Source organism: Schistocerca gregaria, chromosome 4, assembly GCF_023897955.1.
Source record: "Schistocerca gregaria isolate iqSchGreg1 chromosome 4, iqSchGreg1.2, whole genome shotgun sequence".
NCBI classification, from domain to species: Eukaryota; Metazoa; Arthropoda; class Insecta; order Orthoptera; family Acrididae; genus Schistocerca; species Schistocerca gregaria.
Genome location: NC_064923.1, coordinates 669,340,388 through 669,365,957, shown reverse-complemented (window position 1 = coordinate 669,365,957; position 25,570 = coordinate 669,340,388). Strand labels below are relative to the sequence as shown.

The 25,570-nt window shown below is 39.5% G+C and overlaps 1 protein-coding gene across 4 annotated transcripts in view; it reads right to left on the bottom strand.

Moving 5' to 3' along the window:
* Positions 1 to 25,570, bottom strand: part of LOC126268192 (tetratricopeptide repeat protein 30A) — a 152,211-nt gene that overhangs the window by 94,149 nt on the left and 32,492 nt on the right. For all 4 annotated transcript variants that reach the window (XM_049973802.1, XM_049973804.1, XM_049973805.1 and 1 more), the window contains 3 exons: positions 21,409 to 21,534; positions 21,151 to 21,286; positions 2,705 to 2,869 (listed from right to left, as the gene is read on the bottom strand). In XM_049973802.1, the coding sequence (XP_049829759.1) occupies positions 2,705 to 2,869; positions 21,151 to 21,286; positions 21,409 to 21,534 (427 nt within the window). The remainder of the gene's footprint in view (positions 1 to 2,704; positions 2,870 to 21,150; positions 21,287 to 21,408; positions 21,535 to 25,570) is intronic.

The window sequence follows — 25,570 nt, the reverse complement described above, 5'->3', positions numbered from 1 at the left end:
TTATGTACCTCACCATAATAGATCTCCAAGACTCGAACTGGCAAATTACACTATATGAAGATAGCCATGAGTTCACTCTCTTTGTGTGTGGGAGCAGAAGCAGTGAGGTCTGTGCTCTCCCTTTTGGTTTAAATGTCAGTGCAGGTGTATTTATTTCTGCATTGTATTAAGTCTTAGGACCTGAATTGTTAAGCAGAGTCACAGTGTATGTTGATGATTTAGTGATTGTTACCTCCACATAATCAGAACACTTAATGCTCAAGTCTTGTATAGGTTTTCAGAACAGAGAGTCACAGCCAACCTAATTAAGTCACATTTCAGTAAGGAAAGGGTTAAATTCCTTCGAGACATGATATCACTTCAAGGCATACTTCCAAATAAATTTTGACAACATAGTCTATGGAGAGCAGTGACCTAATGTTATATTGAAGTTAAAATGAACTGTCAAGATCTCTCCATAACCGCTATAAGCAGTACAAAAGAGGGCAACAGAACTAAACACAGACCCAACAGAAAGACCAGAAACAGTAGTGCATAAACAGGTCTTTACAGCTGCACCTCTAAGAATGAAATTCTGACTTGAACCATAAAATATCATCAGCTCCCAATCTACAGGTTCAACAGCAAGAAGTTGAAGCTATATCAGTGTTATAGTCCTTGGTCTCTCAATCTCCAAATGGCAAAAGGAAAAATTGTACTAAATAGTACAACACACTTGGTTTAAAGACTGTCTCAACTGATATATGTCAAAATGCACTCTGTTTAAACAGTAAATTATATTTACAATAATTCCAAATGAAAGTTCAGTTTTGTGTGTAAATAGACACTGACTGCAGTAGTGGAAATGGAAATGAGTGTTCGGCGTCGTGGGCTGGGAGGCCACTTCGGGACAGGTCCGGCCGCCTTGGTATAGGTCATGGGAATCGAACCGGGGCCTCCAAGACAGCAATCTGTCATGCTGAGCACTCAGCTAGCAGGACAGACACTGCAGTAGTGATAGACAGTTAGTGGGAGCATTTGCAAAGAAATACTAGGTGCGCTGGAGAAAGCAAATTTTAGATAAGAAATTACATTATGAACCCCGACTTCCCATGTGTTAGTAAAATATAAATATTTCATAAATATGACCTCACTACCGGCTAGAAAGGAAAATTTTTAATTCCATGTGTCAAAGATGAGATTAGATTAGATTAGATTCAATTGTTGTTCCACAGACCCAAAAATGAGATGATTCTCATGGGTGTGGGACATGTCAGAAAGTATAACATAAAAAAACATAGAACATCTGAATATAATACTCACTTCCCTGGTCATTTGTCAGGAGACTGTCAAAATATATGAACACATCATAGTAAACTGGAACTGTTAATACTAACAGGATTAATATACTGTTAGAATGAAACATAGTTCTGCACTTTTAATAAATTTATCATACACAAAATACATAATCTTGACTGTTGTGCAAAGTGGTGTGAAAACTGAAATGTAACAGACATTTTTACTTAAGCTGGACTAACATTCCCTGTTAAGATAGTCATCTATAGAGTAGAAAGAGGAGCCTACCAAAAAGTTTTTCAAATTCTGTTTAAACTGTGCTTTATCTGAAACCAAGTTTTAATGGTTTCTGGAAATTTATTGAAAATGTGTGCTCCTGAATAGTAGACCCATTTTTGGTCCTACAGTGAAGAGGACAGCCTAAAGTCACATAGAGAAGGAATTAATAATGTGGAATGATGGTATAACAACATTTAAAATAAAGGAAGTTACCAGGAAACTTGCTGAATTACAAAAAATATTGTCATATACTTGCTATCTGACTTCAAATATTACTACAGCAATGAATTTCTGCAGATGCTGAAAGCATGAGTTCAAAAGGGACAGAATAGCATTTTGGGAAACATAAAAAGAATAACAGCAAGGATTTTCCTTACTTCAAGGCATGAACAGAGATAGTCAGAACCTTGGCAGTTGATCCAGTTCTAGGTAAAAGAGAATGGCAAAGAGAGCACTCCTATATGATTGGTCATCAAGTAAATGAGAAAAGGTAGTGTACGGACAATTCACATATGTGAGATCTGATTTTGGACAAGATGGAGACTAGTTTCAGTCTGTGAAGGCCTCAGAATATCAAGACAGGGGGCAACCTATAACTACAGATGCTATGTACATGGCTGGCCAGGCTTATAAGAGTAGTGTTGTGTGTAGTACACTTAACAGCTGTCAAATAGGAGGTGCTGTTGATGACTTGTTTGAAGTGAACAGAAGATTATGAAATCTTGTGTGTTAATTCCGCATTCCATAGATAGCTGGCATTATATCTATTGAAACAATGTAGAATGGGTCAATTTACATGCTAGTCACACATTATTTGTTTGTGTGTATGATTACATGTTGAGCATTTGCAGCTTACTAAACAGCAAAGTGGCTCAATTTTAATAAAAACAAACATATTATTCTTTAAAATTACTTATATTAGTAGTGAAAAATATTTAAATTTAACAATAGTAAACACCAATGATGCGGAAGTCAACATATAAGAAAAGGGCTAGATGAGCCAAGAAGGATCATGTACGACAAATGAGTGAAAAGGGAAAAAAAAAAAAAATGGGAATCATTGCTGTCAATGAAGTTGGTAGATCATCCTAAATGGAGGGGAAAATTTTTAATTTTTTATTTAAGTGCATTGTATGAATACTTGACTTACATTTCTTGTGCTGGTATTCAATAGCCGCCCGAAGATTAAATGACTCTATGAGAGCTGTTTCATGGAGAGTAAGTGTGTTACCCACACTTCGTACTTCAATCCCTTCTGTAGCCATTCCAATGCTCAACTCTGGGTGTTCTGTGATACCCCTTTCTATGACATTAGCTGAAAATACATTTTGTAGAGTGATTTTAAGATATGTGAGAAGAAAGGAAAATAAATAATTTCCATATTCCAACAAAGCTAAGTCAACAAACTAATTAGCTAGGCATACACAAATGCAATGTGTCACATTACACAAATATGGAAAATCATTGCACAACTGATATTAAAATTGATTAAAGACATAAACAAGTACTTTTATTTATGGGTGAAGTGTGATCAATGTGAACAATTGAAATACAAAAATAATAGTGAGACCTCTTTAATATTTCCCCTTTAGTAGCTTCCCATATCACCAAACGACAATCATATGATGTGAAAAGGAAAATATGCTTGTTTGAGAGATACAGAAAATACTTATTGTATATTTTAGCTGACAATGTCCAATCACTCTTAGTACTGTTGTTGACAGCTCAGCTGTTTTTCCTGGCAGCTGCAACGAAAGACCTACGTTAAAGCACTCAATTGCTTAACACATACCACTGTTGAAATTCAGCATCAAGTTTGTTAGGTTACTGGCCAAGTTGTAAGGTAACAGGGGATAATATGCCCATACAGCAGCTTTGCTAGCAATGGAAATATCTGCTATGGAAAAATGGGTGGGATGTGAAAATCTCAAACACAAGTCGATACATTTAGACTCATCTTTCCCTGATAAAGAGAAGGCAGCATTCAGCAGTTTCAGGTGGTTTAAATTACTTGGTTACATAATTGCATATAATTACTGTACATGACTTTGCACTTAAGTAAATGACATAGGGTGGGCTTATAATGTGAGTCCTTGGATTTGCTGGATGCCTAACCACTGAAATAGAAGTCATGCAAAAACAAGCTCTTCCAAGTAGTTCGTAATTTAAATTTAAATCATAGCAGCAGAAATAATTTGTTGGGCTGATGTACTTCAATCAAAATGTTTCATAGCAGAGTTAAGTTATAAGGATGTTTAGAACAACTGCAAAGTCAGTCATTATTTTATTATGAAGACACCATTCAGTTTCAATCTTTGTAGTGCCAGACAAGTATTTTTATGTCTCATATTTTGTGCAAAGTCATCATTAAATGAAAGGAGAGGGGTGAAACTGTGCCAAAACATGGAGTTATTCCTAATTATGTAAATCTGGTAGCATGTCATAAATTAGTGCTGATTTTAAATTTCCATGTTTAAGAATAAAATTATGTATTAAATGCAGAGAGAAAATAGTGTAACGCAAAATTGACATGAAAGTACTTGTTTTGTGTTTTGATGAGCATTTGTAGTTCCGTTGCATAGTTTTTTTCCAATGAATTATAAAATTATATTGTGATAAATGTGTGTAAAATTATATAATGTATTTAGGTTTAAATACTTAAATCTTATAAAATTGTAAACAAATTGTGGCTATGTTAAGGAATTATTTTGATTAATGTAGTGTCATGTGACCCAACTCAGGACTGGGGATATGAGCGTGAAAGTGGGGCTTTTGTTCATTGGCTGTTGTGGTGGTCAGTTCAGAGCGGCAAAGTGCTGTGGGTGTAAGCATGGACACCAGTGTATGCGAATAAACTGTGAAGGAACAATGTGAAAGTGTGTAGGTGCACGACAATAAATCATGTATATAATAGAGGGAAACATTCGACGTGGGAAAAATATATCTAAAAACAAAGATGATGTGACTTACCAAACAAAAGCACTCGCAGGTCGACACACGCAAACAAACACAAATATACACACAAAATTCAAGCTTTAGCAACCAGCAGTTGCTTCTTCAGGAAAGAGGGAAGGAGAGGGAAAGACGAAAGGATGTGGGTTTTAAGGGAGAGGGTAAGGAGTCATTCCAATCACGGGAGCGGAAAGACTTACCTTAGGGGGAAAAAAGGACAGGTGTACACTCGCACACAGACACATATATCCATCCGCACATACACAGACACAAGCAGACATTTGTAAAGGCAAAGAATTTGGGCAGAGATGTCAGTCGAGGCGGAAGTACAGAGGCAAAGATGTTGTTGAAAGACAGGTGAGGTATGAGTGGCGGCAACTTGAAATTAGCGGAGGTTGAGGCCTGGCGGATAACGAGAAGAGAGGATATACTGAAGGCCAAGTTCCCATCTCCGGAGTTCTGACAGGTTGGTGTTGGTGGGAAGTATCCAGATAACCCGGACAGTGTAACACTGTGCCAAGATGTGCTGGGCGTGCACCAAGGCATGTTTAGCCACAGGGTGATCCTCATTACCAATAAACACTGTCTGGCTGTGTCCATTCATGCCAATGGACAGTTTGTTGCTGGTCATTCCCACATATAAAGCTTCACAGTGTAGGCTGGTCAGTTGGTAAATCACGTGGGTGCTTTCACACGTGGCTCTGCCTTTGATCGTGTACACCTTCCGGGTTACAGGACTGGAGTAGGTGGTGGTGGGAGAGTGCATGGGGCAGGTTTTACACTGGGGGTGGTTACAATGGTAGGAGCCAGAGGGTAGGGCAGGTGGTTTGGAGATTTCATAGGAATGAACTAAGAGGTTACGAAGGTTAGGTGGATGGCGGAAAGACACTCTTGGTGGAGTGGGGAGGATTTCATGAAGGATGGATTTCATTTCAGGGCAGGATTTGAGGAAGTCGTATCCCTGCTGGATAGCCACATTCAGAGTCTGAGCCAGTCCCGGAAAGTATCCTATCACAAGTGGGGCACTTTTTAGGTTCTTCTGTGGGAGGTTCTGGGATTGAGGGGATGAGGAAGTGGCTCTGGTTATTTGCTTCTGTACCAGGTCGGGAGGGTAGTTGCGGGATGTGAAAGCTGTTTTCAGGGAGAATGAAGCTGGCTAAGGTAATGAGGAAAGAGGTTTTAGGTAGGGTGGCAGGTGATCGGCGTGAAAGGAAGTGCTCCATCACAGCGAAAGTTTGGTAAGTCACATCATCTCTGTTTTTAGATACAATAAATAATGTGTATGAATTGCACCGATTATTATTTATCCAGATCGGATTTATTTGTGAACTTTAAGTTTCAATCTGAACTTGAATAGTGTCCTCATTTTGCGTGAGGTTGTTGTATAGACAACTGTGTATTCAATTCACTGCTGTTCAAAGCCTAGCCAATATATGACTCAGTATTAGGAGCGAAAATGCAACCGTTCACTACCAACCCCCTTTGCAGATAAGCCACGTGTAAAATAGGCAGTGAATGAGCTTGAGTACAGTTGCAAAGTGCTATAAGCAATGTGACAATGCTCCTGAAAGAAAGCTAGTGCAGAAAGATACGCAGGAGAGCTTTTGTGACATTTAAAATAGTTGGATAGAGATACTGGCAGAAGTGAAACTGTGAGGGCAGGTTGTGAGTTATGCCTGGATAGATCAGCTGGTAAGAGCATTTTACATGAAAGTCAATGTTTTGGTTGAAGTCACTCTCTCTATGCTACACTCCCTAGCTCTTACCTTCAACATTATTTCCCTAATCCAATTACACTATTTGCTAACAAAATAGTCACTGCCAGAAAAATGTTAAAACAACTGGAGGGTCTAGGAGGGGGGAGGGGGAGGGAGGAGGGGGAGGGAGGAAACATACTGAAAGAAGACATTTTGATGGTCTGCAGGAATAAGTTGTACCAGGTTTAAAAATGCTAAACAAAACAGGGCCATAGAAGATGTGACTAAAGACAGGGCAAGATGAAAAAAATTTCAAACATGAGAACTAATGCAAGAAATAAATAAATACCAGGGCTAAAGATGATAGAAATAACATGGAATTAAGTGTATCATAAATTAATGAAAATGAGCTGTATAAACATTTTGGAGCACATTAATCCAGTAGAAATAAAATATGCAAGGTTTATCAAAATTTAACAGTGCATGCAGAATGGCAGAATTATAAATGTATGTGTGTGCTGCCAGAAAAGAAAGATACATATAATATAGTTCTGGAAAATATATGTACAAGAAGGAATCTGGCAAAATCAAAACACAATAATAATAATAATAATAATATAATCCCTGGGTGGCAGATAAGCGAAGGCTGGTACATATGGAGGCCAGGTAGGAAATAAAAAACCATCTGCAGACCAAAATGACAACCAAAATACAAGCTACATCTTAATTGGAGCAAGAGAAAGTATGGTCAATATCCATTCACAAGGAGGTGCAGCAGTGAACATTCTCCAGGAACTCACAATCTCTGGTACTACACCATTATGACTTGTTAAAGTAAAGATGAAAGTACCTTGGGTGGTAATCCACCCACTACAATGTGCCACCAAGCATTTGGATTATGAGGAGTTTGGACTTATACAAAAAAGCAAGTCAGAGTTGGATGGTAAACTTCCACAAAAGACACACAGTTAATTTGCACTTTCAACAGACACTCATTCAAGCAAGGAAACAACAAAATCTCACAACAGAACTCACAAAGCAGAAAATCCAAATTCTTGCTCCGTAAGAAACATGCTTCACAGATTCAGAAACAATAGACTAATTACAGAATCTTCAAAAATGGAATAAATAAGACAATTGATGAAGGAGCAGCACTATTTGGCTTCGGCTTAACAGTACACAAAAAAGTGTTGAATTCGTTAAAAGATGTGAAGCCCATCAACAACCAACTTATGAAATGTAAGAGTCAAACACAGTGTTAGACTACCTTGCCTGCAATTTCACCAATAAGAATGGCACATGACTTGAGTTATGCCAACAAAACAACCTAAAAATCAAGTCAATCTCACTTACAAAAAAGCCCAAAAAACATAGCAATCACCCATCCATCATTTAGGAGATTTCAGACTGATCATATAGCAATACCATGCGACTATTTATTTAGAAACACTGAAAAAATCCTTACATGAGAAATTAGTGCAGAAATGTTACTATTCAGTAGAAGAATTCATAAATGACAACCTGAAAATTTGGTCTTCACCGATCCACCTCGCCCTCAAACATGAAGGTTCTTTCCGAATGTGCAGTGACTACAGACATTTAAACACTCGTACTGTCCTGGACAATTACCCTGTGCCTAACATAAATGATTTCACTCATATGTTATTAGATGCTACAATCTTCAGTGTTATTGACTGTAAACATGCCTACCACCAGATTCCTGTAGCAGCGGATGACATCCCTAAAACAGCTATTATCACACCACATGGTTTGTTCCAATACAACTTCATGCCATTTGGCCTAAAAAATGCTGCTCAAATGTGGGAGTGTTTCATTGACTCCATCTTATGGCAGTTCGAGTTTTGCTTCACATATCTGGATGACATACTCATTTTCAGCAAGTCAGCTGAGGAACATAAAAATCATTTATCGAATTTCCTCCAGACCTTGAACCCCAACGGCGTTGAAGTCAACAAAGAAAAATTCCAGTTGTGTCAGCCTTCCATCATTTTCTTGGGTTACACCATCTCCACCGATGGAATACAGCTTCCCAAATCTCGCATGCACGCCATCACTTCGGTGCCGCCCCTGGCTACTTACAAAGAGCTCCGATGTTTCCTGGGCACAATAAATTACTACCGTTGTCACCTGCCTTCTGCCGACACCGTGCAGGTCCTGCTGACAGACTCATTGTCGGGTAAACAGACTTCAGGACTCAAACCCGTTTGCTGGACTGCACCTATGCTGGAGGCTTTCAATATGTTAAAGACTTCTTTAGCTCACACTGTGACACTCGCCCACCCCAACCCCTCGGCCGAGTTGTTCATCACTATGGATGCCAGTGACATTGCAGTTGGAGCAGTACTACAGAAATGCAAGGCAGACACGGTTTCCCCTCTTCATTTTTTCTCTAAAAAAACATCTAACAGCTCAGAAGAAATACTCTGCTTTTGATAGAGAACTCTACAAGGCCGTCAAACATTTCCGCGCCGACGTGGAGGGTAGCTTGTTCTTCATCCTCACGGATCACAAACCCCTCACAGACGCTTTCTGCAATCACCCTGAGGACCCTTCTCCTCAGCGTTTCCGTCACTTTGATATAGTCTCCAATTCACAACCGACATTCGCTACAGCAAAGGCACAGACAACATTGCTGCAGATTTTTTTTTCACGGATCAATACTATTGCATGCATCATTGACTTATCCAACCTGGCCGCCCTACAAGCCTCCAACAAGGAATCTCAAGGTCTCCCATGGACCCTCAAACATCCCTTGTGTTTACTAAAGCTAAATCCCCGGCGTTGTGGATGAGGTGTGGTGTGATTCTTCTACCGGTACCCTATGCCTGTTACGTGCCAACCGCTCTCAACACTTGCTTCCATGTAATGTTGACAGACAATTCTGTCCGACAACCTCTGCAACCACCTTATCTCAGCCCCTTTAAAGTCCTCTGGCAGGGCTATACAACTTTCGACATCATTGTCAAAGACAGTCCACAAACTGTTTCATTACACTGACTCAAACTAGCATTCATGGACCTTGATGTCCCTCTGCTGGCTCAGTCTGATTCTCCTAACGACTCTCCTGCCAGTCTGCCTCCCGCCGTGGAGTCTAACAATGTTTCTCCTCGGGCCACCATGCTGTTTTGTTCACCCAATGCCTCCCCGTCACCTTTTACATGTTTCTCAGACACGTCACACTCTACCCTGTGTGCGGGTTTCACTGCTACCTCATCAACTACAGAGACACTCCCTCACATAGTCACCCTGCTCAGCAACGTACCCCCACACTGCGTGGACGACATTTCAATCGTCACTCTCAACGACCAAGTTCTCACTCTACTCACAGACACCATAGCCCCGCCACCCAATGTCCAGTTAAACATCAGTGTTGTGCATAGCCTCACCCTCCCTCTTGAGTGTTACCCAATGACTATTTGCCCCTTCATCTTGCCGGACAGCTCGAATAGCATCTGGACTAGCCACACCTACACCTCACCATCAACCGTTCAACCCGCCTGCTCTTGGGCTGGCTGCTGTATCGTCCATCCTCACTGGCTCAACAACTTCGAGGTGGACCTGCCTCCCATCGCTCCGCCTCTGCACCACACCCTGGTCGTGGTGGAAGTCCCGGTCGCGCGTCTACCAGCTTGTACAACCACCAACAGTGTTGAGGCCAACATGGTCTTCCCTCAAGACTCACATGTGGTACCCTGTACTGCGGGGGAGGGGGAGGGGGGTGGGGAGAGAGCCGTGTGGCATCAATAGGTCATATCAACCACAGACAACATTAATCCCTGGGACTCAGGTCGCTCATCCAAGCCACCATGTTAATTCAGTCTGCTCTTATACCTTGTACTGTGTGCATGTGTATGATAATTATCAAAATATATGTATGTGCAAATATTAGTGGGGACAGTTTATTCCGTATACTCTATTCGTATCCTGTTTCCACAGGTTATATGTAGGGCTGTGGGGAGAAGAAATTCAAATTCAGTGCAAGATAATTAGATCACAATGAATACTGAGGAAAAGATAGAAACAAAACACTCAGACAACAATGAAAGAAAATGGGCTGGAAGAGGGACAGAAATGGAAGACTCATTGTTTCAGTACATGCCATACAACTACATTTCTACATTTCACTTGATATAATTACATCTCAGTAGATTAATAATTCTTTAATCTTTTCTAGGGAACTATCCTAGTATTCAGACTAACTGATTTAGCGAAACCAAGGAGACAAATCTGAATTTTGATAGCTGAATAGAGATCTGAACTCTACTCCTAATGAATGCAAGTTTGGTGGCTTAACCTATGAACCACTTTGTTCAGAATTCCAAGAAGAATGCTCTTGTAATTTCATTTCAATAATTTATTTGCCATATATCTAGAGATAAACTCAGTTTAACAGTAAACTTAATCAAACAGTTTGAGAGATGTATCTCAAAAACGACATTACCAAGTCTGAACATTGAAAGAAGTTATAGTTACTAGCACTACCACTTAATTTCTGGCTGTAATACACTTAGTGATTCAGTTACACTACCTGATTCAAAGAATGTAATATTAAAAGGTGGGAATATGTGAAAAAATATATGTAAGGATACTTTATCTGTGTATGAGATGTTGCTCTTTTGAGAATGAGATTAGTTAGTAGTGAAATATTTCACATTACAGTAATATCCTGGTCTTACACAGTAGGGGGGACTGAACGATAACTGTGTATGCTGAATCTGATTAAGTTGGCATTGAATTCTGCATATAAATACATACAAATTATGTTCATTTCAACAGTACAACATATTACGTTATGGTACAGTATCATGGATTGCAACAATGTAGGCCAAAGTTATTGTGACGTAGAAGGCTTCATAAAATCAAGAGCGTCGTCTGATGGTCGATTTTTTTTCTTCTTATGCAAAATTTCCTTGTAGCACACTAACAATTTTTTACTGCCCATTTTGTAGCAGAAGTGCACAATTCTTAGGAGCATATATTTTTCAAAAAATTGTAACCCTCTTTCAACTGAACTGAGGCCTTCTGTCAAGTATGCAACCATAATTTGATCTTCTGATTGAAATGTAGCTATTGAATCTGGTTGTTAAGTGTTTTGCTCTTCATTACGCATTTCTCTAAACTCATAAACTGTCAGTTCCTGATTGTGCAAATTCAGCAGTTCTTGGACGTTATCACCACCCACCTCTAAGTTTGTCACTTCTTCAGTCACATTATCAATCTGATAAGGATTTGGTGCTGATTTACCCTAGGAAAAAAATGGATATGGCTTTTTCCAGACATGATTTACTGTTTATTGTGAAAGATTTTCCAAAACTTCTCATGGCATCGAATTGCTTCTAAAAGCCTTTAACAGAGAACTTGTTTCCAAAACGAATTTTCACTCTGCACTGGAGCGTACGCTGATATGAAACTTCCTCATAGATTAAAACGGTGTGTCACACTGAGGCTTGAACTTTCACGGGCTAGTGCACAACCAATGGAGCTACCCAAGCATGACTCACAACCTGTTCTCACAGCTTTACTTCCATGACTTTGTCACTTCCTACCTTCCGAACTTCACAGTTCTCCTATGAAGCTTGCAGGACTAGTATTCCTTCAAGAAAGCATACTGTGGAGACATGGCTTAGCCACAGACTGTTGGCTGTTTCCAGAATCAGAATATGAAACTTCCTGGTAGATTAAAACTATGTGCCAGACTGAGACCTCAAACTCAGGACCTTTGCCTTACACAGGCAAGTGCTGTACCAACTGAGCTACCTAAGCAAGACCTAAATCACACCCGCACACCTTTACTTTGCCAGTTCCTAATCTCCTACCTTCCAAACTTTGCAGAAGTTTTCCTGCAAAACTTGTGGGACTAGTACTCCTGAAAGGAAGGCAAAAGTCCTGAGTTTGAGTCTCAGTCCAGCATGCAGTTTGTCTCAGTCCAGCATACAGCTTTAATCAGAGAGCTCATTGTTTTGTTTCGTAGCTTCCTGTAGATGCACAATCTATCATCTTGTGTAGTAAGCTTAAATGTCTTAATGAATCCCTGGTTGATCAGTTGAAACAAGCTGGTTGTATTTGGTATCAAAAATACAATTTTTGCATGTGGATCAAAATTAATTAGAGCAACTGGAGAATGATCTGGTGCAATGTCGATTAACAGAATCACTTTAGATGGGATTTGTTTTAATGAGCAATAAAGTTCAACTTCACATGTGAAGTTATAACCCAACTAGTCCTCAAAAAGAGAATCTGTCACCCAAGCTTTAGCATTTGACTTACAAATCACATGCAACCCAGGTTTAGATGTACCTTTTAAAGCTATTGGATTTTCTGAAGGGTAAACTAAGAGAGATTTTAATTTACAAGCACTAGCTCACTAGTTGCAGTCATGCCAACGTCATTGTCAATCTGTCTTTGGTGGTTTCGGAATCTGAAAAAGGTTTTCTCTTCACCCTCGATAGAAGATATTTTAGGCATAATCTTCCAGAACAAAGTAGTTCCAACTATGCTGAATATGGTATAGACACCTCCTTCTATCATTGCTTTGAGTTTCTCTAGTTAGAGTGACACAGTCTCTTTATCAGCACTTGCCACCTCTCCACTTTCTGCAATGCTACACCAATGACAGTGACTTTTGAGTCAGATAAATGAACCCTTACTAGCTTTCAACATTTCATCCTTGGCTACCTCTCCAGCTTCTTCTTTCAGTTTCTCAAACATCAGCTTAGCTTGAGAGCATACTGTGTTCTGATCAACAGGACAATTTTTCACTCTTACTTGATTATCAAACCATAATTTTAACATATACTCCGATTAAAATCACTTGCTGGTTGACATCTCTCACTTGCCACTATAGTGTTGCCACATCTGATGCCAGCTACCACTTGGCTATAGGTGACACACAAACACAGCAGGTCACTTCACAAATGCTGTTGTCAATGAGGAACATGAGCAAAGTTGGAAGCGGCCACCACAAGATATGACAGAAATGGGTGAAGCTCTGTTGCCAGCTGATTTTAAGTGAGCAATGACTGAACTGCAGCAGATGACGGCTTTTGTAGCCCTGAAATTAAACTCTGGTCCTAACCTAACCATACCCTTATGATGTGCAGTGTATCCAAGAATATGGTAATCAACAATCTGTGGCAGAACTAAACTCATTATCACTTTGTTCATGGTGTTTATGGCTAACCTCTACGAGCAAACTCAAGACAGAAATATTTCTTAACATGTTTGTTTGCAGAGCCATCTTCCACAGTAAAAGTTCAGTTTTAGTGGTAAAAGCAAACTGCAATTTCTCGCTGTCACTGGTTACCTGAAACTATCATCATGGGATGCCACGTTACCAACTGATGAAACGTCCTGGTTGGCACTTAGTTGACAAAAGCAGATTCCAAATGGAAAAAGAATAATAAAGCTATTTTGTCTAAAACTGACATGGTGAGACCATGGCTGTGTACAATTAATTGTAGATTGATTCTTACAAAGAAGAAGACAGCAACCAGCCACTAATAAATAGCAGTACTATTAGTAGCTGGTTGCAGTCTTCTTCTTTGTAAGAATCAACCTCCATTAAAAGAATGATAGGAAGAAAGATAGGAACAAATAAAAAAGTCAATTCAATGACGAAAATGACATGGCAAAGAAACATGAAAAATTCATTTAAATCAATCAATTGGACTAAAATGCTAAACAAAGTGTCTTGATTAGATTTGTAAAAATAAAAAATTTTGATGTATTTAATGAGTTTCGAACCTTTGACCTTCTACACATCAGGTGTATATGCTGAATACTACATTATGCCAATACACTGCAAAAAGCTGTTCTTTTTATGACTCAGGCATCACAGTGGCAATGATTAATTGACAGTCTTCAAAAATTTGGTTTCATGCAATCTTCTGCAGAGCTTATCTAATGCAAGCTGATCTCTGTGATTATAATAACTGTATAAATGATGGTGAATTGTGTCTTGTGCAGAAGGATCCAATACTGTTTGGTTAGTGCTGTGTAGAAACATGTATTTTCATTAGAATTATTGTGCATGCATGTGTGTGTGTTGTTTTTAGTGTGGTTATCGTGTATGATGAAAAATGTAATAAAAGGGCCAGACCCAGGATTTGAGATCCAAACACATCAAGAATTTGATGTGATTTGATTTGATGAAAGCTGGATAAGGAATTGTAAGTGAACTAACTGCTGTGACAGTTTCTCAATGGCAAACAGTTTGTGCATGACATTGAGCACTCCCATTGGAGGAAACCAGCTACAATGCTTGAAGTGTCAACTAAGAAGTAATTTTAATCACACTATTTTTTTCCATGTGAGCGGTAATACCATGACATTTATAAATGATACTTGATTTAAAAGTCGAGCATTTTTCTCAACTTCAAGAATTTTTTTTTTTTTCTTCACCTTTTTTAATTATTCTGGCTACTGATTCTGGTAGGGCAAACTTCTTTGCCAATTAACAAATATTAATTTTTGCATTGAAGTCTCTGAAAATGTTCAGTTTACATTCCAAAGATAATGATTTTTTTCCCTTGTTTGACGCAAATCACTCAGTTCTGATTTGTTTGGATGACATAGAATCCATCAATCAAGCCAGCTCTGTGAATAAAGAGATTCTGCATCAGACATGTCCAATCCTGTCTTAAGACAAACACTGTGTTGGTGGAGTGGGGGAATGGAGCTGTGCAGCGCTAAACCAGATGCACTGTGTTCACAGGTGCTGACTTCTTGGGGCCTGAGGGATCTGAAAAATTCATTAGTGGGAGGGAGGGGGGGGGGAGCCCCCCCCCCCAATAATTTAAGAAAATTATTAGTTATATTATCCTTTCTAAAATCATAAAATTATGTTGGAATTTTTTATTTTACTTGTTTGACAATAGTTACCTTTTAAAATACATTCAGTAATGAGTTAATACAAATAATTATTATGGTAGTAAGCAAGTTAACTGAAAACGAGTAGTGTGAATCATGATAGTGTTACGGTGCTGCGGGCACACTTAGAATTTATCACGGTGCAAGAACCTTCAGGTAAAGTCTGGTGCTGGCGGGCTAGCACTACAGCTGCAGTAACATCAAAAAGACTGGAGCAGAAGCATCTGGAACCCTCTGCCTCGTGTCGCCTTGATGCTCCTAGACATTATGACGCTGCAGCTATATAAAGTCCACCCTGTTGTCACAGTCATTCAGTGTGGACAGTTTCGTTCAGTGCATGTTGCTGATGTGTTTAGTGTTCTAACTTTAGTGTCTAGTGGACTATTTTATATGACTATATTTTAATCATTTACTTTAGTCTCTTAATGTATTGTGAATTAAGTTTGCAATGTATAAATTTGTTACCAAAAAGCCAAGCTTGGAAGTTGATGATACTGCAAGTCAACCTCCAACAATTATTGTGTCATCAGTTGCTTCATTGTCTTCAGGTGAGAACCGTTCACACCCGAAACCTGGACAATCCGGTAAGGCAAAATCATTGCAGAAGTCTTGGTTGATTAAATATACATGGCTAGAATATGAACCATCTGCTGAAAAAGTTTTTTTGCAAAACCTGCAAAGAGGCAGATGTTAAAAATCTATTACAACTGACTTCAAAAAAAGAAGATGCATTTACTTCCATAGGGTTTTCTAACTGGAAAAAGGCTGTGGAAAAATTCTGTCTTCATGAAAATACGTTTATGCATAAAGAAGGTGTTCTGAAACTAAATTCTATCACTAACCGAAGTGTGGCCTCCCAATTGAATGAACAGTTAGATAGTGATATGAAGAAAGGCCGTTTAGCTCTTGAGACAATTTTTTACTTCTGTGCAATTTCAATGCCAACAAGGACTAGCAGTTAGAGGGCACAAAGATGTAAACTCAATTTTTTTTTCAATTGTTGGAACTCCAAAGGAATGACATACCAGAGTTTAAAGATTGGTCAGGGCATTCGGGGTATAAGTGGATGTCCCACGATATTCAAAATGAGATCATTGATATATTAGGAAAGTCTGTGTTGAGAAAGGTATTGGCTTCAATCAAAAAGACTGATCATTTTTCTATTATGGTTGATGAAACAAGTGATTCTTCGATTCACGAACAAGTGTCATTTCGTATTCATACTGTCGTGGTTCCTTAATCATCAATGAAGATTTTATTGGCTTATATGAGACTCCTAAGATTGAATCACAAGCTCTGTTTAGTTGTTGTAATGTTAAATTTTCAGTTTCAAAATATTAGTTTTAGTTTAATGCTGTATTACTTTATTACTATATTACTGTATTAGTTATTACCAAATACTTAAATATTTTTAGGGTATAAGACCCAATTAAAACCTGCTATCCACATACTTTTTGACTGAAAGTATTAGGCATAACATATTAACTTTATTAACTGTATTAAAGCATTTGCAGGCATTTCCTCTTTGGACTCTTTTTAGTAACTAGCTGGACTCTGACACTGCTTGAACTGAATTTTGGTAGGATTGATTATTTATAGATAGCTTGCACTGCTCTGGGAAACGTTCTGTGGGAGCGTTCTGAGACATATCTCAATATGTCAAATAAACCAAAAAGGTATTGCAATCAGTTTTGATTGCAGATCACCTTTACAAAAGTGGCAATGAGTCAAGACTTATGATGACTGCAAATCAGACTTTGAACATTTGGGCGAGTGTGTAGGTCTTCAATCATGGAGCAGTTACTAACACAAACTATACAGGGTTATCAAGAGCTAAGGACAGCAACATAACAGGCAGTTTAAGCATTAGTTAGTGAGACAGATATATTTTCAATACCATCACCAGTGTTTATGGCACATACACGTTTTAACTAGCAAAGTGAAGAGTGAGATGCTCACCACTAACAGCAGCAGTTACATTTCACTGCTTGTCAAATTTTGTGATGTGGAAAGACAAAAAGCAACGTTCTTGTCAGGAAAATCAGAACTGCATCACCTAGTACAGAAACTAGAGTAACTGATGAAACTGTTGGAATCAGTTAGAATACTTTCTTTTCTACAAGAACACTTTTTGATGAAGAAATATGCAGCAATGTTAGAAATCTGGTGAAAAAAAAAATACAGCCCCAATCAGTTTTGTGCGTATTGGGCTGCCAAACTATGTAGACTAAGTAGAAATGGCAGTTTTTAATATTTCTGTGGACAGAACTACACTGATTCTCTAATCACAGATGTTGTAGTGCATCTTGCCCTCAATTCAAAACTGTGGAAACACATAGTGAGGAAATTAGTTTTTTTCTGAGTGAAGTAATGAGAATAGCTGAAGTCTATGGAATTACCTATGCAGACCAAAGTTTGTTTATGGAAGAAGAAGACTTCATGGCACTCACCTCTAAATCTCACCTCTCTAGCACAGGTCATACAGGATATCACACCATCTCTGATGGGGCTCTCACCTGCTCCTTGGCCTCGATGAATGTGTCAACAACCACACCAGTGACAATGGACCAAATCAGTGACAGCATCATGGCCCAGCTGTAACATTTCTTTCTTCACCACACATGCTGCATGTGCCCACACTGGCACAAAGGGACATTTGCAAGAGGTATGTTTTAGTAGCTCTACCGAAAAATGTGCCTCAACCTGTGGAAGTAACCGAGTGAGCGACAAAATCTATGAAGGTGCAGACCTTTCAGACTGCAACCCAGTGAATGTACTTAGATGCATTCATATGTGAACTCTCAGTGAAGTTATTTCTTCCAACAGACACCGTCACGTATCCTTGTTAGGGAAACTTTCTGTTTTACTCACTTTCTCACAATAAAGTCACTTATGGTTTCTGACCACAATGTGGACAATGATTTTGGGGTAGACTCTTTCTACAGTTTTAGGTTTATGGTTCTGAAGGATGTTGCACTGCATCACCCTCAGGCTCTCTTTGATACATATGTTTAAATCTTCTCACCTAGGTTAAGGAAGATGACTGATTTCAAAGCTCACATTGTTCTTATGGTGGCACAACTGATACTTTTTCAAAGCTCGCATTGTGCCCCCAGCTATAAAGGATGCACTCAAAATAGAACTGGACAGACTCACTCATGAAGATGTGAGAATGCTTATTCCTTATAGTCGTTGGTCACACCACTGGTAACAGTATGCAAACCCAATGCTACTTTGAAACTTTGTGGTGATCTTAAAGTAAATATAAAAGTATAAGCTGAAGTGGAAACTTATCCCCTACTGACACCAGGTAACCCTCAGCAAAATAGGGTCATGGCATCTCACTCTGTATAACTGACCTCACAGAGGAATAATTTAAAATTCCTTGAATGCAGCATCACAAACTTACTTAGAACTCGATATGCATATGACTCCTACCATTATAATCCATTGCCTTTCAGTATCTCTTGAGCCACTGCAATATGCCAGTGTTTTATGGATCCACTATTAAAAGATATTCCAAACTGTGCCGCATACCCTAACAATATCTTAGTTACAGGAGCAACTCCAGAAGATCACATTCACAAGCTCTGGTTTCAGAGACAGGCATCACTGGGCCTTAAATGCATCCTTTGCAACCATCCTTGATATATTTGAGGCTCAAACTCTTAGCCAATGGACTCAAACCAGTGGAAGATTATGTTACGATAATCAACAACATGTGGCCACCCATTAATGTATAAGATCCAGAAGTGTTCCTTGGTAAGAAAACCTAGCTGAACTTTCTCACTGACTGAACCAACTACAGTGCCAAGGTGGGTGTGTCAAATAGTCATCTCAATGTCAATAAGCTTTCCAGGCTTTGAAAGATTACAATTTACACATGTGGCCTGCTGCTGGTAGTAGAGACCGATGCATCCACCAATGATCCTGTTCCATAAATACTCTGATGTGCATATGCTTCTAAGACCTTATACAGGCCCCCAGTAACACTATCCTCAAATAGAATGGGAGGCTTCTGTGATTATCTATGCAGTCCAGAAATTTAAATTATATCTTTATGGGCAGAAATTTCATCTTGTTACTAACCACTGAATGTTGCACACCATCTTCCACATTGCTTACTAAAACAGGCCACTGATTGTCTCCAGCACTGGGCACTATATCTGCCTAATTTCCACTATTCTATCACTGGACAGCAATGTTACAAACTAATATGGGTGTAGTGTCCCAAATTACCATGGGGCATGACCCTGCTTTTGACCAACACAAATGGGTGCGTTTCTAGATTGATTCAGATCTGTGTTCAGCCATTTCAGATATCCCCTTAACATCACACAATGTCATGGCTATCACCTGAAAGGGCCCGATATTATGTCACCTCACACACTTTATGCAATTTTATGGCCAGACACAACTCCTGACTGCACTTTTCACCCTTAATGGCCATGATGAAATCAGCTGCAACTAAACAATGGGGTCCTGCTGAGAGTCCTGGATGAGGACCACTGCCAAGTCATGATTTCATCTCTTCAAGCACGAGTGCTGCACTTCTTGAATGCTGCCCATTGGGTCATGTCCTGAATGAAAAGTTTAGCACAACAACATATGTTCTGGCCCATTATTGACCATGAAATTGCAGACCTAGTCTGTTAATGCTAGGTTCTCTCCCTGGCCACATGCTGCAGAGGTGTGGAAGTCTAACCATCTAGATTTTGTTGGCCCATTCTTGCGCTCCTTATGATATGTTGTGACATTCCTTTTCTCACTTCCCTTTTGCATTCTACATGTCCCAGATCATGTCTGCCATTACTATCGTGGCCTTGCAAATAATCTTTGCCCTTGAAGGCAGCCCACACACTTTGGTTTCAGATATCAGGATGGCATTCACCTCCCATGATTCTGAATAATTTTGGGCCCATAAACGGACTCAATACCTTCGTACTGTACCCTTTCAACTGGTCTCTAACAGCCATGTGGAATGCTTTGTCCACACTTTTAAGACCCAGCTCCAAAAGGAAATGATGTCCAACACTGCACCTAATGCCCTCTCTAGTTTTCTGGCAACTTACATAGCCACTCCAACTGAAGGATTCTGCCAGGTGGAATGGCTACGTGGCCAGCCTCACTACAGCTTCATGGACGGCTGCATCTGTCACTGGTGCATGTTGTAACCAAAGCCTCTCTCTTCCAAGTGGAGACCCCACTCTGGGGCTGTAAGTTTGGACACCATTCAATCTGGATCCATGGAATGATCTCTGCCTGCTACAGGCCTTTGATGTATATTGTGGCCTCTGTGGTCCATCAGAATCAACTTCATCTCCATCATCCTGGCTATCAGCAATCTTCTTCTCTATCTCCAGCAGACTATCTGGCCCTGCTGTGGCTCATGCAACTTCCATTGAGCCCTGTCCTGCCCTGGGCTTCCACAGTGATACCCTTGGACACTGATCTCCTGGCCTTCCCATAGTTGTGGCTCTGTCAGATCACACATCACCTACATCATCTCTCCTGGTGATCGCTGCTGGGTGAAAGGGGGAAGGGGAGCTGTAGTGGCGCCACCCAGTGTCATTAAGGAAACAGAATAGCTGTTGTAACAATACTAGCAAGTGCTGTGATGTCACTACCTGGATGATGCTTGTCACCAGGACTGCACTCTGATAAGACCAGGCCTACCAGAATCCTGCACATAAGCTGGCCCAGGGTCATTTTTAATTATATTGCAGTGCTGATGCAGGGGAAATGTTTGTTGGACAATCTATCAGTTTGGTTATCATTACAGACTTGGTTCATGAGTGTTTACTCTTCTGTTAATAAATGACTGGAATCTGACACTGGGTGAACTTGACTTTCGTTGGATTATTTACTTAAAGATAGGTTGCAATGTTTTGGAGAACATTCTGTAACATATGTCAATTATTCAAATCAACTGGAGAAAGTTTCCATCAATTTCAAGTGTAGATTACATTCACAAAATATATGAAAGTATAGCTAGTTGAATAAAGTACAATATATTGTAGAAAATCTAATAATTCCAAAGTACAGTAGAAAATATTACAAATATGCTTTAAAGCTGGAGCATATTCTTTCAGCCTGTAATAGCAAAGAGCTATGTTGTATGAAAGGTGTGGGTTATATCCCAAAATCTGTACTGCTGATGTGAATTTTTGCAAGGCATCTTCATATCTTCCTTCCTAAAAAAAAATGATAAATTTAAGAGTGATATACAATACAGCACACAACAAAACCAATAAGCTAATCCACTACATGTCATGTGAAGTTATCCCCAAATTTTATTAAAATCCATCCAGTTTACCTTATATAGCAGACATCCAAGGTTAATTTCCGTATCAGGGTCATCAGCTGGACCACTGTCCACGAGACCCTTTGCTCCAGCCAGATCTTCTTCTCCATATTTTATGGCAGCTTTTAATTTATTTACCTTCAAAACAAAAAATAGGAAAATTACACTACACGACTTGAAATAATGCTCTTTTTTTGCAGTGGGTACAAAATTCAGTTTACTCTACAGACAAAAATGAAAAATGAAAAGGAAAATCTAGCAACTAATTTGAAAGTATTATGGTGGTGGTGGTGGTGGTCAGTGTTTAACGTCCCGTCGACAACGAGGTCATTAGAGATGGAGCGCAAGCTCGGGTTAGGGAAGGATTGGGAAGGAAATCGGCCGTGCCCTTTCAGAGGAACCATCCCGGCATTTGCCTGAAACGATTTAGGGAAATCACGGAAAACCTAAATCAGGATGGCCAGAGACGAGATTGAACCGTCGTCCTCCCGAATGCGAGTCCAGTGTGCTAACCACTGCGCCAGAAAGTATTATGGATTTTCATGTAACAGAATAAGCCAGACATAAATGAATGAACATACTATAAAACATAACTATATTATCACAATGAAATGATAACTGAGTGTAGAGTTCCACCAATTTTTTCAAAGATAAAAAAAGCAATAAGCATACAACATAGAACTGTAATACCATCACTAAATTTTAGGTATTACTGAATTAAAAACAGCTCCATTGCACTTGTGTGTGATGTAAACCAGCTGGCGCACAGGTGCCAATATGTAATTTCACAAGCGAACCTGTCTGTACGTCACAAGGCAGCTGGGCCAAGACGTGCAGTTGTGGTGACATTGTAGAAAAGCCTTTGCAACTACAGACTGACCTATGGAGTATTTACACATCATAATGACAAAGGAGTGTTAATTTGAACATGCCTGGAAGCAGTGTAGTGGCACAACAAGCGTGCTATGAATCGCTATAAGTACCCTCTTATTTTAGCTCAGTTACATGCAGTCTGACAGCACCCTCTGCATGACTGTGTCCACGCAAGTCTTCATCATTCGATGGGCCAGCCAGTACCTGATGCCGGTTTGGACAGTGAACTCCACCAGATCACTCACAGTTCTCGGAACATACACATGGACTTAGAATTACAGAACAGATGAGCCTACTCCCAGGCTCCACTGTAGCACCAAACTGCTGTCTTGGAGAGTAGTAGTTTGCAGCCATGGTAGTACTGGTATTTCCATATGAGTTAGCTTTAATTGGGTAGCAATGGAAGCCTATGAGAGTCCAGCAGAAGTATGTGTTGCTTGTATTGTTCACTCAGGGCCACATATAACAATGTCAGCAAAGCAGGACACAGATGTCAAATGGTCATCCTGCTACCATGACCTTCAGACATCATCAGCACAGCTGGTGGACTAGTGCCTAGAGAGGATGTATCCAGGGTGATGCAGCATGTGGTAACTCAAGACAAAGTAAAAACGTTGTACCTTACAATGGAGTTTTCCTAGTCACTCTCAGCCAACACTACTGCCTTCACAACCTGCCACTTCGTGACCTCTACACCACAGCAGTCCTAGACATGTTATGTTGCTATAGAATAGCTGAACTACCCAATGATATGATAACTGAGTGTAAAGTTCTACCACATTTTCCAATGATAAAAAAAGCAAATTTAATCATGCAACATAGAATGACTGACTAAAAACAGAAAGTTATGTCAAATATGTCGAACTTATGAAGGAGCAATTGTAATTAAGATATTTACATGGAAGAAGCTTTAAAACTGTATGCATTTAAAAAAAAAAAAAAAAAAAAAAAAAAAAAAAAAAAAAAAAAAAAAAAAAAAAACCGCTGAGCTGTAGCTTTGAGCTCTGCCAGATAAATGCCAATTGTAAAAGGTTTAATTACTCAGTTACATTAACAGTTCATGGTCCAAAGTTTAAATGGAACACAGGGCTATTAAAAACCACAAACACACAATGAAACATAGAAACATGTAGCCACATCATTCCACTACCATGAAACTTGGTGACTATGTTATTCCTTCCCTACAAATCTGAAATGGTGGCAATGCATGGAGCAGCAGGGAACAGAAAGTGGTAGGCCACAAAATACAAAAATTCTTTCACAGATTTTATTTTGCATCCCAGAGGTATAACCTTTAAACAAGTTAGTTAAATCTTAACAAATGAACTACAAACAATTCAGAATTAGTATTCAATATGGAGTTAAATAGCTGTAAAATCAGTATTTAACACTGAAAAGTTTTCATGATAGTAATTTCAAATCACTCTTTTATAATTGTCAGTTACAAAAGTGGTCTCACTACAACATATGAAAGCAGAGTTATAAACATGCAGTATAGCTAGTTACACAAAAGAAAACACACAGATGATGCAAATGCTTATTAACAATTGAAAATGAAATTTGAGCCAAAAACAATTACAGTCTTCAAGTTACACCCACCTTTGATATGCAAACACAATGCACACTTACAGGAATAAGCATTATTTGGCACACAGATGAATATGTAAACTACTCAGTATATTAAAAGTGATGTATTAAAATAATTCACTTAATTTAAAACTATGACTTACTTCAATTGTCAGTGACATACTTGGCCCACAAGCATTAAAAAACTCATGAGCTTATTAGAAAGTACACCTTAAAACAGCTTACATAAAATCATTATAGAGTGTGTGTGTGTGTGTGTGTGTGTGTGTGTGTGTGTGTGTGTGTGGGCAACATCTTCTTCTAAACCACCTAAACCATTGGACTGATTTCAACCAATCTTGGTACATGTACTGCTTGCTATATAAGAATCAGCCCTGTGGGTATTAGAAGCTCCTGGGCCCCATAGGAGCAGAGATATCAGCAAAAAAGGGACTTCCAAGCCTGACATGTAGTCTGGCCCTTTCCAACATGCATATTGTGCAGGTAGTATCCTTCTCAGGAGTTACAAGTGCTGATGGGCACAGCTGAGTAGAGAGATGAACAGACAGATTTGGGAGTAGAAGATGGAGAGAGAGAGAGAGAGAGAGTAGGGAGGAGAAGGACAGAGAGAGGTGAAGAGAAGATGGATTGAGAGGGGAAGGGTAGGATGTGGACTGAGAAGAGAGGGGAGGAGATGGACAGCAGGAGAGTGGAAGAGGAGCTGGACATGGAGAGGGGAGAGGAGGAGAGGCCTTAGAGAGGGTAGAAGAAGAGGTGTGAAGAGAGGGGAGGCAGGAGGAGATGGACAGAGGGAGGGGAGAAAGAAGAGATGGACAAAGAGGGTATGGAAAAGAAGATTGTGCAATATATGTGACGTACATGTATGCAAGCGAAGCCTTGGGGAAAAGGTTAATAACACCATTGTTCTCAGGACATTAAATATCAATGTGAAAACAAACTAATGACTTCTAGCACTGTCAATCCAAGAATTTGAATTTAACTGGCATGGTGTCACATGAGGTCAAGGGGCACACCTTTTCAACATAACAGTAACATTCACTTAATTTTATTTTTTAACTCTCCTAAAGCCTGGTCAAGAGCAATACAAAGAAAATGGGCCTCTGACAAATCATTCACAACTAAAATACAGTTTTGTAAAATTAAGGGTCACCAGATTCAATGGGATTCCAATGTGTTGGTGAAATTAATATAATACCTCTGGTGAAAATAAAAGCACTTCACTAATCGCCACATGGCATCCCAAACACCCACATGCATATCTCTGTAACTTTAGGCCAAGGGTTTGAGTCTCGCTTGTTGGTCAACTCCTGTTGATTGGCCATTAACCACTCCCAGAAAATGATTACTGCTAAGTGCAACACTGCTTAACTATGGCCATCGACTCCACTCATACGAACTCCAACCACAATCCCATCTCACTTGTGGCATAAGCACTTGTTCCAATCTATCTGAAGCACAACATATTACTTAGCAGCTGAGACCAAGCAATAACTACAAAGAATACAGACAGAGTGAGAGTAGGTGCAGATGTGCTCAGCATCAAGTTCACTTTGCTGCCTCTATGTGTGTTGCCTGCTGGGGTAACACAGAATCCATCGCCCAGTCACAGAGAAACAATGTCTTTGGCACACTCACAACTTATTGATATTAATCAGTACATGGATCAAACTTCGCCGTTCAATGAAACATGTTTCCAACTGTGGATAACTTGGCT